The 15,888-nt window shown below is 36.8% G+C and overlaps 1 protein-coding gene across 1 annotated transcript; it reads left to right on the forward strand.

The window, feature by feature from the left end:
- Nucleotides 1-161: 161 nt before the first annotated feature.
- On the forward strand, nt 162-4,350 carry LOC131361756 (polyadenylate-binding protein 1-like). Its single transcript, XM_058403285.1, has 6 exons — nt 162-2,104; nt 2,326-2,519; nt 2,629-2,732; nt 2,903-3,520; nt 4,173-4,223; nt 4,341-4,350. Exons 1-6 carry the CDS (start codon nt 1,939-1,941, stop codon nt 4,348-4,350), a joined length of 1,143 nt encoding a protein of 380 aa, XP_058259268.1. The 5' UTR covers nt 162-1,938.
- The last annotated feature ends 11,538 nt before the right edge of the window (nt 4,351-15,888 follow it).

Below are 15,888 nucleotides of genomic sequence, written 5' to 3' on the forward strand. Positions count from 1 at the left end.
GCTGGCGTTTCTCACTGTGTGTGTGTGTGTGTGTGTGTGTGAAAAAAGCGAAGCGTGTCAGAGGAAGAAGCGCGTTTGCTGCTAATAAACAACAGATCTCAAAGAAAGAGAAAGGAAAAAAATGTTCATGTGATTGACAATAAAGGAAGTCGAAGCTGAAGCACAAAGTTTTCCTGTTTGTTTTGTTTTAAACTAAACTGCTGGATTATTAGATACACTTAGTTTATAGGTATAAAATGATCGACTGTTCCATGAGTGTGTGTGTGTGTGTGTGTGTGTGTGATGCGTATTTTATTAGACCCAATCCAAAGGTGCAGATACCCCATAATGCTACACAGACTTCTAGCCCTTTCTGTATCATTATAGTTACATTATAAACCTAGAAAATAACCAGTATAATGTTTATCTCATCACACCGTAGATTATCTTAAAATTTCTTCACGTGCTCCTCGGGCGAATCCGGTGTTTTGGAAACCTTCCGTCTGTGTAAACTGTGCAGTGCAGCTTTGTTCCAGCGCTACAGAATCCTATAGTAATGTGGGGAGGATAAAACATACTACACTGTTTTGGTTTTAAATACTTAATTCTGATTGGTCAGATTCATTCATTAAAAAAAGGGTGTGGCTGGTGATCTGTTGAAGCTTTTCATGAGGAAATGTGTAATATATTTGGAAGGAGTCTCCAGTTTTAGTGCTTTTCTAATAAGGTTTGTTTGTGTTTTTTCTGTAACAGGATACGTTACATTTTGGTCTAAAACTTTAAAAGAGCAAAAAATCAAGAGGTTGGTGAGATCATGATCCTTTATAACTGGAATAATGTGGATAAATTGCTTCAGTGATGTTCCACAATATTGGATGCAACTCAACAACAACAACAAAAAAAGATGTTCATTAATAATTAAAAATTCGACACCAATTAGCCATAACATTATGACCACCTGCCTAATATTGTTTTGGTCATCCTTTTGCTGCCAAAACAGCCCTGACCTGTCGAGGCATGGACTCTACTAGATCCCTGAAGGTGTGCTGTGGTATCTGGCACCAAGATGTTAGCAGCAGATCCTTTAATGGAGAAGTTCACCTCCAGAACAAAAATCTACAGATAATTTCTTCACCCCCTGGTCATCCAAGATGTTCATGTCTTTCTTTCTTCAGTCGTAAAGAAATGATGTTTTTAAGAAAACATTTCAGAATTTTTCTCCATATAGTGGCCTTCAATGGTGCCCGCGAGTTTGACCTTCCAAAATGCAGTTTAAATGCAGCTTCAAGGAGTAGTGTTTACGTTAGGTTAATATCTATGCATTGAAAATATAGTCAGTGAATGTTTTTTGGGGATTAATTGCAGCTCAGCCTCTTTCCTGTACAGGCCTATACAGTGTTTCTATATTAATATTAAAAGCCATTTTGGATTTTTAAAAGCCAATTGGATTCATTATTGGGGTTTGTAAATTAACTGCTTAATGTTCTACATGATGTCATGAGGTCATGTGAGGTCATGTGAGGTCATATGAGGTCATATGACTGACCATGTGTTAAAAAAACCAAAACATTCCGAATTCTGTTCTGAGCACCACCTGACGACGTACATAGCAACCATCCTCAGACCAGCTTTAGCTATTGACAGAGAAACAGTGCCCCTTGTGTAGCAGATATTTACAGCATTTAATAGCGATTTTACATCATTTAGCAGCATTTTACATCATTTAGCAGCATTTTACATCATTTAGCAGCATTTCACATCATTTAGCAGCATTTTACTTCATTTAGCAGCATTTTACTTCATTTAGCAGCATTTCACATCATTTAGCAGCATTTTACTTCATTTAGCAGCATTTTACTTCATTTAGCATTTTACATCATTTAGCAGCATTTTACTTCATTTAGCAGCATTTCACATCATTTAGCAGTTATTTCAACAGAGTTTTAACTCTATTATACAATGGCTGCACTGTTTGTTAAAGATCTTCACCCTGAAGTATCTGAGGTGATACTTTCGAGTAGATTTAGACCTGCAGGACACGTCCAGTCTGTCCACATTTGTAGGGACAGGAAGACCGGCTCTCCTCTCGGATATGCGTACGTCAACTTTCGCTATCGAGATGACGGTAAAACAAACCTTATCTTTTTTTCTACACTGTTTCTTACCTGTTTTTGCAGCAGATTTAAGGCTACATGTGTAACTTCTGTAGTATTTTCTAGTTTTACTATATGGATATGGTCATGTTTTAAATGGTACTAAAAAGATATGAAAAGATATTTTGATGAGTTATATATAGACTATAATAGACTTTAATTAAAAATGAATGGCTTATTTCTGTTCCCTCAGCTGAGAGAGCCATCAACATGTTCAATTTTGAACTGCTCCTGGGGAGACCCATGCGCGTCATGTGGTCTCACTGGGAACCCACCGCCAAGCCCATCAAGGGAGGAAACATTTTCATTAAGAACCTTGATTGGTCCATTGACTGCACCTCCCTCTTCGACACTTTCTCTGTGTTTGGGAGGATCGTGTCGTGCAAGGTTCGAGCTTTGCGCTGTTATATATGAATATATATATATGAATAGCTGAATATCTGTGTTGTGTGATTAGTGTGTTGTTGTGTGTTGACACACTGTGTTTCTCCTGAAGGTTGTGGAATCAAAACGTTACGGGTACATTCAGTACGAGTCAGCGGAGGCGGCGGCGCTGGCCATCGAACGGCTGAACGGGAAACTCCTGAACGACCGCCAAGTGTAAGTCACGTGTCAATTAGTGTCTTTTTACCAGCCAGGGTTCAAATGTCAGGATTTTTTTACATTCCGTTTAAACTAATTGCATTTAAGATTTATTTATTGAACTCTGAGGACATAACTTCTAACAGCAGGGTTTAGACTCTAAGTGCAGCTTCTCTGTTGTGTTATAGCACCATCGAGTACTTCAGGTCTTGGGAGGAGCGCAAGCTGGAGGCGCGCAGGGCCGAGGAGCCCAAGGTGGAGGCGCGCATGGCCGAGGAGCCCAAGGTGGAGGCGCGCATGGCCGAGGAGCCCAAGTGGGAGGTGTGCAGGGCCAAGGAGGCCACGGCAGAGGTGTGCAGGGCCGAGAAGCCCAAGGCAGAGGTGTGCAGGGCCGAGAAGCCCAAGGCAGAGGTGCGCAGGGCCAGGGAGGCCAAGGCGGATGTGTCCAAGGCCGAGGAGCCCAAGGCGGAGGTGTGCAAGGCCGGGGAGCCCAAGGCGGAGGTGCACAGGGCCAGGGAGGCCAAGGCGGAGGTGCGCAGGGCCGAGGAGCCCAAGGCGGAGGTGCGCAGGGCCGAGGAGCCCAAGGCGGAGGTGTGCAAGGCCGAGGAGCCCAAGGCGGAGTTGCACAGGGCTGAGGAGCCCAAGGCGGAGGTGTGCAAGGCCGAGGAGCCCAAGGCAGAGGTGCGCAAGGCCGAGGAGCCCAAGGCAGAGGTGCGCAGGGCCGAGAAGCCCAAGGCTGAGGTGCGCAGGGCCGAGGAGCCCAAGGCGGAGGTGCGCAGGGCCGAGGAGCCCAAGGCGGAGGTGCGCAGGGCCGAGGAGCCCAAGGCGGAGGTGCGCAGGGCCGAGGAGCCCAAGGCGGAGGTGCGCAGGGCCGAGGAGCCCAAGGCGGAGGTGCGCAGGGCCGAGGAGCCCAAGGCGGAGGTGCGCAGGGCCGAGGAGCCCAAGGCGGAGTTGCGCAGGGCCGAGGAGCCCAAGGCGGAGGTGCGCAGGGCCGAGGAGCCCAAGGCGGAGGTGCGCAAGGCCGAGGAGCCCAAGGCGGAGGTGCGCAAGGCCGAGGAGCCCAAGACCGAGGAGCCCAAGGCGAAGGTTTGCAAGGCCGAGGAGCCCAAGGTGGAGGCGCGCGGGGCCGAGGAGCCCAAGGTGGAGGCATGCAGGGCCAAGGAGCCCAAGGTGGAGGTAGCCGTGGAGACAGCTGTCTCAGAAATCAGAGTTCCGGTTCCACTTCAGGTCCGAAACACAACAAAAAGCACACACACACAACAATACCAATATTCTGCATGCTTAATATTACATGCTAAAGATAGTGTATGATAGATTATTAGATTATAGATTACATAGCAAGTGTTTCATATCAGATTCGTAAATATCTTTGACATGATGTATTAACTTTAGTCATTTGGAAACAAAGCCCCACCCACTACTCCCTCTGTCCTCATGTGTATGTATGTACGTTTGTAGGTGGATAAAATGGACGCCTTACTGCAGGCAAGAGAAGCTGGTGTCATTCCGGTGAGGATCTTTAATGAAAATTTCTGATATTGATTCATATCTAAATGGATCATTACATCACATCACAGTGTACACAGGAAATAAAATTAATTTCTGACTTCTGCATTTCTCTTTCAGGAAATCCTGAAGAGGACTTTTACAGATGGAAAGAAGAAGAGAAAGAAGAAGAAGAAGAAGAAGAGGAAATATTAATGAACCCCATCATTCTTCTTCTTCTTTTTATTATTATTATTATTGTAATTTTTTTTTCATTCTATTTTTATTCTTACTGTTATTATTATTACATTTTTTAATTCTTATTCTTATTATTCTTATTAATATTAAACCTTTATTCTAATTCACTACATTATTCACTAACATTATTGTAAATAATAATCACTTACACTGACATTATTGTAAATAATAATCACTTACACTGACATTATTGTAAATGATATTTGACGTCATTTGTATTGTTATTAAATTTTTAAAATCAACTTTGTGTTGTAAGTTTATTTATTTACAAGACCATTTAAATCTACTATTTTAATCATTTAATAAATCTTATAATCTAATAAAAATAAGATAAAAATATGCTAGTGAGGATAGATGGATAGACGGATAGACAGACAGATACTAGTGAGTATAGATGGATTGCAGGATAGACAGACAGATACTAGTGTGTACAGATGGATAGACAGACAGATACTAGTGTGAGTATAGATGGATAGACAGACAGCTACTAGTGAGTACAGATGGATAGACAGACAGCTACTAGTGAGTACAGATGGATAGACAGACAGATACTAGTGAGTATAGATGGATAGACGGATAGACAGCCAGATACTAGTGAGTATAAATGAATAGACAGACAGATACTAGTGAGTATAGATGGATTGCAGGATAGACAGACAGATACTAGTGTGTACAGATGGATAGACAGACAGATACTAGTGTGAGTATAGATGGATAGACAGACAGATACTAGTGAGTATAGATAGATAGACGGATTGACAGACAGATACTAGTGAGTATAGATGGATAGACGGACAGATACTAGTGAGTATCGATGATTAGATGGATAGATGGAAAGACGGATAGACAGACAGATACTAGTGTGAGTATAGATGGATAGACGGACAGACAGACAGATACTAGTATAGATGGATAGACAGACAATAGTATAGATGGATAGACAGTCAGATACTAGTGAGTATAGATGGATAGACAGTCAGATACTAGTGAGTATAGATGGATAGACAGATACTAGTGAGTATAGATGGATAGACAGTCAGATACTAGTGAGTATAGATGGATAGACAGTCAGATACTAGTGAGTATAGATGGATAGACAGATACTAGTGAGTATAGATGGATAGACAGACAGATACTAGTGAGTATAGATGGATAGACAGACAGATACTAGTGAGTATAGATGGATAGAGAGACAGCTACTAGTGAGTATAGATGGATTGCAGGATAGACAGACAGATACTAGTGAGTACAGATGGATAGACAGACATACTAGTGAGTATAGACGGATAGAGAGACAGCTACTAGTGAGTATAGATGGATTGCAGGATAGACAGACAGATACTAGTGAGTATAGATGGATAGAGAGACAGCTACTAGTGAGTATAGATGGATAGACGGATAGACAGCCAGATTCTAGTGAGTATAGATGGATAGACGGATAGACAGTCAGATACTAGTGAGTATAGATGGATTGCAGGATAGACAGACAGATACTAGTGAGTAAAGATGGATAGACAGACAGCTACTAGTGAGTTTAGATGGATTGCAGGATAGACAGACAGATACTAGTGAGTATAGATGGATAGACGGATAGACAGCCAGATACTAGTGAGTATAAATGAATAGACAGACAGATACTAGTGAGTATAGATGGATTGCAGGATAGACAGAGAGATACTAGTGAGGATGGATAGACAGACAGCTACTAGTGAGTATAGATAGATTGCAGGATAGACAGACAGATACTAGTGAGGATGGATAGACGAATAGACGGATGGATGGATAGACGGACGGATGGATGGACTTTTTAGGGAATTTAAGGGAATTTTTGTGTTACAGCAGAGGGTTTCTTCATCAGCATTACTGCAGTCCCCACAATCAAAAATATACACAAAGCCGAAATAAAATTAATTAAGATCAATTTAGCACTAAAAGAAATATACACTGACATTTAACTTATAATAAATATTTCAGAAATATACTAGAATACTATGTCAAAATACCATACTACACTATTCCATACTACACCCACTATTATACTGTATTAAAGTATACTATACTTCACTGCTACACTACAATACAATATAACAGTAAACTCTACTTAAATAATACTGATGAAAACTTGTTAATCGATGCATTTTAATCTATCATTGCTTAACGCTTTTGTCTCAGCAACATTTACTTCCACCAAAACCAAAGGGTTCATAGCAGATCTTGTTTATAAATATAATATATGAATAAAATTAAATAAAATAGATACTGCACTATATTACTATATAATATTCTACGCTATACTTTACCACACTATACTATATAACACCACAGTATACTTCTATATGAAATAGCACCATACCATATCCTACATTACATTTTACTGTACTATACTATACTATACTATACTATACTATACTATACTATACTATACTATACTATACTATACTGTACTGTACTATACTATACTATACTATACTATACTATACTACACTATACTGTACTATATTACATTACACTATACTATATTACACTACACTATATTATATTACATTACACTATATTATATTACATTACACTATACTATATTACACTACACTATATTATATTACATTACACTATATTATATTACACTACACTATATTATATTACATTACACTATATTATATTATATTACACTATACTATATTACACTACACTATATTATATTACATTACACTATACTATATTACACTACACTATACTATATTACACTACACTATACTATATTACACTACACTCTATTATATTACATTACACTATACTATATTACACTACACTATACTATATTACACTACACTATATTATATTACATTACACTATACTATATTACACTACACTATACTATATTATATTACACTATACTATATTACACTACACTATATTACATTACATTACACTATACTATATTACACTACACTATATTATATTACATTACGCTATACTATATTAGACTACACTATATTACATTACACTATATTATATTAAATTACACTATATTATATTATATTACACTATACTATATTACACTACACTATATTATATTACATTACACTATACTATATTACACTACACTATACTATATTACACTACACTATACTATATTATATTACACTATACTATATTACACTACACTATACTATATTATATTACACTATACTATATTACACTACACTATATTACATTACATTACACTATACTATATTACACTACACTATATTATATTACATTACGCTATACTATATTAGACTACACTATATTACATTACACTATACTATATTACACTACACTATATTACATTACACTATACTATATTACACTACACTATATTATATTACATAACAATATATTATATTACATTACACTATACTATATTACACTACACTATATTATATTACACTACACTATACTATATTACACTACACTATATTATATTACATTACACTATACTATATTACACTACACTATATTATATTACATTACACTATACTATATTACACTACACTATATTATATTACATTACACTATACTATATTACACTACACTATATTATATTACATTACACTATACTATATTACACTACACTATATTATATTACATTACACTATACTATATTACACTACACTATATTATATTACATTACACTATACTATATTACACTACACTATATTATATTACATTACACTATACTATATTACACTACACTATATTATATTACATTACACTATATTATATTACATTACACTATACTATATTACACTACACTATATTATATTACATTACACTATACTATATTACACTACACTATACTATATTACATTACACTATACTATATTACACTACACTATATTATATTACATTACACTAGACTATATTACACTACACTATATTATATTACATTACACTATACTATATTACATTACACTATACTATATTACACTACACTATATTATATTACATTACACTATACTATATTACACTACACTATATTATATTACATTACACTATACTATATTACATTACACTATATTATATTACATTACACTATACTATATTACACTACACTATATTATATTACATTACACTATACTATATTACACTACACTATATTATATTACATTACACTATACTATATTACACTACACTATATTATATTACATTACACTATATTATATTACACTACACTATATTATATTACATTACACTATATTATATTACACTACACTATATTATATTACATTACACTATACTATATTACATTACACTATACTATATTACACTACACTATATTATATTACATTACACTATACTATATTACATTACACTATACTATATTACATTACATTACACTATATTACATTACACTACACTATATTACATTACATTACACAATACTATATTACACTACACTATATTATATTACATTACACTATACTATATTACACTACACTATATTATATTACATTACACTATACTATATTACACTACACTATATTATATTACATTACACTATATTATATTACATTACACTATACTATATTACACTACACTATATTATATTACATTACACTATACTATATTACACTACACTATATTATATTACATTACACTATACTATATTACACTACACTATATTATATTACATTACACTATATTATATTACACTACACTATATTATATTACATTACACTATATTATATTACATTACACTATATTATATTACATTACACTATATTATATTACATTACACTATATTATATTACACTACACTATATTATATTACATTACACTATATTATATTACACTACACTATATTATATTACATTACACTATACTATATTACACTACACTATATTATATTACATTACACTATACTATATTACACTACACTATATTATATTACATTACACTATATTATATTACATTACACTATATTATATTACATTACACTATATTATATTACACTACACTATATTATATTACATTACACTATATTATATTACATTACACTATACTATATTACACTACACTATATTATATTACATTACACTATACTATATTACACTACACTATGTTATATTACATTACACTATACTATATTACACTACACTATGTTATATTACATTACACTATACTATACAAATAACCTGCACCTTTTGATCGGAGTAGGCGTGGCGGATCATAAATATCTAAAAGTTCGATCAGGTACTGTGGTGTGAGAACATTTAGTGTTTTACAGGTCAGTAATAGTATTTTATAAACTGCGGGTTTTACATGTACACGGAATTTGGCTTGGTGTACTGGTGCACTACAATAAAAATATGAACATATAAATATCAAGAAAAATCTAGGAATTTTAAGCAAGAGGAAATATTAACTGTGTAATAGTGCAGTATAATATTGTATAAAAAGTGAACCAGTGCAAACATTATATTACCAAAACTACATTCAGTGCAGATGGAAATATTATCTGTACATTAATTGTACATTAGTGGACCAGTGTAAAACTTTGAGGCAGTTTGAGGTAGGAAGGTAAGATGAGGTGCGGATGCAGTATGGCTGTCTGGGACGTGTGTGTTAAAAGTGTACTCTCACACAGTCTACTTAAAATAGGGACTCTGTACGTCTTCTGTAAATTGTACACTGTTATTGCAGAGACTCTGCATCGTGTGAAGTGACCGTCTGTCTGTGTGTGTGTGTGCGTGTGTGTGCATGTGTGTGTTGGTGTGGGTGTGTGTGTGTGTGTGTGTGTGTGTGTGTGTGCATGTGTGTGTTGGTGTGGGGGTGTGTGTGTGTTTTGGTGCTAATGTAGCAAATCAATATTCTCAATATACTCAAATCAATATACTCTCATAAACTTTTCCCATATTTTAGAATACATTTGCGAATGTAATATCTGACATCTCATTAGATATATTTTGTCCGATCTAGAATGCGAGTGCCAATTTTATTTACACGTCAATTTGATAGAAATTTTCTTTTTAGATATTATTGCTGTATGTTAATAACACAGAGTTTGATTAAAATATCTTTTGTAAATTTTGTTAATTTTTGTTTATTTCATTTATTCCTATCTTGTTGGAGCTGCTGATGCTTAAAATTTTTACTCTGATGTAACAGGTCATGTCGTTTTTTTACATGTACATCAGCTTGTCTGCTTCCACTCACTATTAAATAGATTATTGCGTTTTGTTGCTATGAACCTGTACTTTGAAATGACAATAAATGTGTATCTATCTATCTATCATTATTCATTTATATATATATATATATATATATATATAAATATATATATATATATGTATTTATATATATATATATATATATATATATATATATATTAATGATTATAAATGAATAACGATAGATAGATACACATTTATTGTCATTCATCTCCCAGAGAAAGTAGTAAATAATTAAATGTCCTATAACAACGATATATAAATATATATATATATGTGTATATACATATATATATATATATATATATATATATATACACTATATTGCCAAAAGTATTCGCTCACCTGCCTTGACTCGCATATGAACTTAAGTGACATCCCATTCCTAATCCATAGGGTTCAATATGACGTCGGTCCACCCTTTGCAGCTATAACAGCTTCAACTCTTCTGGGAAGGCTGTCCACAAGGTTTAGGAGTGTGTTTATGGGAATTTTTGACCATTCTTCCAGAAGCACATTTGTGAGGTTACACACCGATGTTGGACGAGAAGGCCTGGCTCTCAGTCTCCGCTCTAATTCATCCCAAAGGTGTTCTATCGGGTTGAGGTCAGGACTCTGTGCAGGCCAGTCAAGTTCATCCACACCAGACTCTGTCATCCATGTCTTTATGGACCTTGCTTTGTGCACTGGTGCACAGTCATGTTGGAAGAGGAAGGGGCCGGCTCCAAACTGTTCCCACAAAGTTGGGAGCATGGAATTGTCCAAAATGTCTTGGTATGCTGAAGCATTCAGAGTTCCTTTCACTGGAACTAAAGGGCCAAGCCCAGCTCCTGAAAAACAACCCCACACCATAATCCCCCCTCCACCAAACTTTACACTTGGCACAATGCAGTCATACAAGTACCGTTCTCCTGGCAACCGCCAAACCCAGACTCGTCCATCAGATTGCCAGATGGAGAAGCGCGTTTCGTCACTCCAGAGAACACGTCTCCACTGCTCTAGAGTCCAGTGGCAGCATGCTTTACACCACTGCATCCGACGCTTTGCATTGCACTTGGTGATGTATGGCTTGGATGCAGCTGCTCGGCCATGGAAACCCATTCCATGAAGCTCTCTGCGCACTGTTCTTGAGCTAATCTGAAGGCCACATGAAGTTTGGAGGTCTGTAGCGATTGACTCTGCAGAAAGTTGGCGACCTCTTCGCACTATGCGCCTCAGCATCTGCTGACCCCGCTCCGTCAGTTTACATGGCCTACCACTTCGTGGCTGAGTTGCTGTCGTTCCCAAACACTTCCACGTTCTTATAATACAGCTGACAGTTGACTGTGGAATATTTAGGAGCGAGGAAATTTCACGACTGGATTTGTTGCACAGGTGGCATCCTATCACAGTTCCACGCTGGAATTCACTGAGCTCCTGAGAGCGACCCATTCTTTCACAAATGTTTGTAAAAACAGTCTGCATGCCTAGGTGCTTGATTTTATACACCTGTGGCCATGGAAGTAATTCTGATTATTTGGATGGGTGAGCGAATACTTTTGGCAATATAGTGTATATATATATATATATATATATATATATATATATATATATATATATATCGTTGTTATAGGACATTTAATTATTTACTACTTTCTCTGGGAGATGAATATCAGTACAAGTTTATAAGTTTATATAAACCTTTGGCCTCAATTGTAGAAACAGTAATATATTAGACTGAGCATATTAATAGAAACATTGCAGCTAGTTCTGCTTTTATAGGAAATGAATCACAGTTTAAGCAAAAAAAAAATGGCAACAAGAAATCCGTTTTGTGTTGTTGCTCTGTGTAATATTATATTCTGTCTATAATACTGCTCTCTACACTTGTGTATAAGGTTGCAGTATACATTAGTATGCATAAGTGTTAACAACTTTCTGAGTTCCGGTCACTAGGGAAAATCTTCCCCAGTCCACCAGAGGGCAGCCTTGCTCACCTTTTAAACTTGTTTTTACTTTTCCCCATGATCATGTTCACCTGCTTGGTATTGGTTCATTCTTTCTTTGTCTTGTAACTGTTGATGTTGCTAGTTTAAACTAAATATCTGCACTCACATCCTCCTTTAACCCCTGTATGTGACACTTACAACCTGGATCTGGATGAAATGGATATAATCAGGATATTATGTCAAGACCAGGGGCGTTTCTAGGATTTGAAAACATCAGGGGCTGAGCCCGAAACATCAGGGGTTAATTAGGGAGAGGGGGTCAGCAAGAATAGCACGTTTTGCAAGGGCGATATTGTTTAATAATAAACACAAATTAATCTCACACAGGTATGCCATGCAATATTATCTCTTTTACAGCTTGTGTGTGAAGCAGTGCCGTGTAGGTCCTTTATTATTATTAAGATTATTTTACAATAATCTATATACACTTATTATTGTTCTCTCATCTGTCTTGCTGCTTGTATCTTGTCTACTTCATGCTCTTGGTGACTTTTCTATCCTATTTCTTTGAGGGTGGAATCATCAGAGAGTATCTCCGAGACTTGACTTGAGCAAAACGGTCAGTTACCATACTAGTATTTCTAGTGCTGAGAATTCCTTTATCAATAGACAGAACAGCTGAATGATGGAGTCTGTTCTGGTCCATTGTTCACCTAAGTCATGTATTTATTTTAGCTTAAATTCTGCATTAGTTGAATAATAGAAAGTCATGATGTTCAGACTGTAATGTCATAGCACTTTAACAGTTTCTATTTTATTTAGATCTATCTTTAGGCTTATTTAATTGAAGGCTTTTGTACATATTGAGTATGGAATAATATTCAAAAGGGTCCTTATGTCAGGGGTTTTCAGAATCAGACAGTGGGCCTCCTTTTTGACACAACATACATTTGTTAGCCGACTTTTATCAACTGTGTTAACATTAAAAACTAAAAGTTAGGTTATTATCTGAATAATAAGATTGTTGTGATTTCTGACAGTTTTTTTACTGCTGTCATGCTCAGGGCTGTAATGTATTTTAGTCACGTGGTGTGTGTGTAGGTGTGTTCGACTTAAAGCGGCGCTGTGCAGACCGATAGGTGTTTGACATTAAAGTATCGCGAGAGCGGTTCTACCGCGCCAGAAATATCGTACTCGTAAAAATAAATAAAACGTGAATCACAAGGATGCTAGTTTGTTCTTTCCAGCATGCTAATGTTTGTTATTCCAAAAATTGCGCATAGAGTTTTATGCAGATTAGGGGGCGGGATAAAAGTCCCCATTGGTCCACTGCTTCTCAACCTACTGCCCTTCTTTAGCCAATCAGTAAAGTGACGTCACTGACGCGCGACTCTGCCGGTTAGTGTTTGAACCTGTCTTAAGTAAGTGAGAAGATGGGCGATTACGCACTACATGTAATCGATATCAATGTATACGATAGTTAGATGCCTTAATTGTCCAAGGAATCAGTTGTATTATGTCTAAAATGGTTCTTAAACTTTCCAGTTGTTTTGTGAAGGTGTGGAGGACATGGTGCTTTCTTCCTAGAGGAGCAGAGTGCTGGGGTTGTGCTTACAGAGACTGAGTGGATGCTGTGACCACAGGCACAGTTTAGGACACATACTGACCCAAACTCCCCATCCTGAGACTTTGGAGGAGATCTGTATTTATTAGTTTTAAACTATGTGCAGCAAATTGTGGAATAAATGTGTTTTAATTACATTTATAGAATCACTTTGCAATGCATTTAACTCTAAATCCTTTTGCAGCTTTTGTGGTGGCATACAACTCCATAATGATGTTGATCTGTCTCTAACACACAGTCAGAAATAAAGAGTCTAGAAATAATTTCTAATTCAAAGACTTATTATGAGCTTGACTCTGACAAGAAGACATTGTTATAATATGAATAAACAGCTCTCTCTCTCTCTCTCTGGGCTTAATATGAAACAGTAACACTCACTGTTTAATAAAAGTTTATTTTATTTATTTCTTTTTTTCAACATAGGACAGAACTAGCAGTAACAGCCCTCAACACAGAATTATAAAAACTGCAGCAATAAAACTACTGCAATGGGCAGAAACAGAAGTGCAGAGTCAAATACTTTAAAAATATTATACAAAAAAAATTTGTATTTTATATATCAAACAAGTACATCTTGTATAAGCAAGAACACTACTGTAATGGCAGCCCTGAACATTTAGACTAAAGCTTTTGTTATCTTTCCTGGTTTCTGGAACAGTGTTTATTCTTCTTTTTCCACAGGCAGTCTTCCTCCTGAAAATATCGGGGAAAGAGACAAAAATGTGATAAAGAGAAATGCAGCAGACTTTCATAGACTCATATAAAACTGAATATCTAGCTTTTATTAACGGTCATCTTGGAAACATTGCATGGGGAATCTGTGCTTCATTATGGCACCAGCATGGACTTGGCCATTTCCTGATCAGTGCATGTGTCTGTCTCTGATCCTGCAGCCCCTGACCCTGTATCTGACTGACCTGAGCCTGTATCTCACCCTGTATCTGACTGACCTGAGCCTGTATCTGACCCTGTATCTGACTGACCTGAGCCTGTATCTGACCCTGACCCTGTATCTGACTGACCTGAGCCTGTTATCTGACCCTGACCCTGTATCTGACCCTGTATCTGACTGACCTGAGCCTGTATCTGACCCTGTATCTGACTGACCTGAGCCTGTATCTGACCCTGACCCTGTATCTGACTAACCTGAGCCTGTATCTGACCCTGACCCTGTATCTGACTGACCTGAGCCTGTATCTGACTGACCTGAGCCTGTATCTGACCCTGTATCTGACTGACCTGAGCCTGTATCTGACCCTGTATCTGACTGACCTGAGCCTGTATCTGACCCTGTATCTGACTGACCTGAGCCTGTATCTGACCCTGACCCTGTATCTGACCCTGTATCTGACTGACCTGAGCCTATATCTGACCCTGACCCTGTATCTGACCCTGAGCCTGTATCTGACCCTGTATCTGAGCCTGAGCCTGTATCTGACCCTGACCCTATATCTGACCCTGACCCTGTATCTGAACCTGTATCTGACTGACCTGAGCCTGTATCTGACTGACCTGAGCCTGTATCTGACTGACCTGAGCCTGTATCTGACCCTGACCCTGTATCTGACTGACCTGAGCCTGTATCTGACCCTGTATCTGATTGACCTGAGCCTGTATCTGACTGACCTGAGCCTATATCTGACCCTGACCCTGTATGTATCTGACTG

Source organism: Hemibagrus wyckioides, linkage group LG11 (assembly GCF_019097595.1).
Source record: "Hemibagrus wyckioides isolate EC202008001 linkage group LG11, SWU_Hwy_1.0, whole genome shotgun sequence".
Lineage (NCBI taxonomy): Eukaryota > Metazoa > Chordata > Actinopteri > Siluriformes > Bagridae > Hemibagrus > Hemibagrus wyckioides.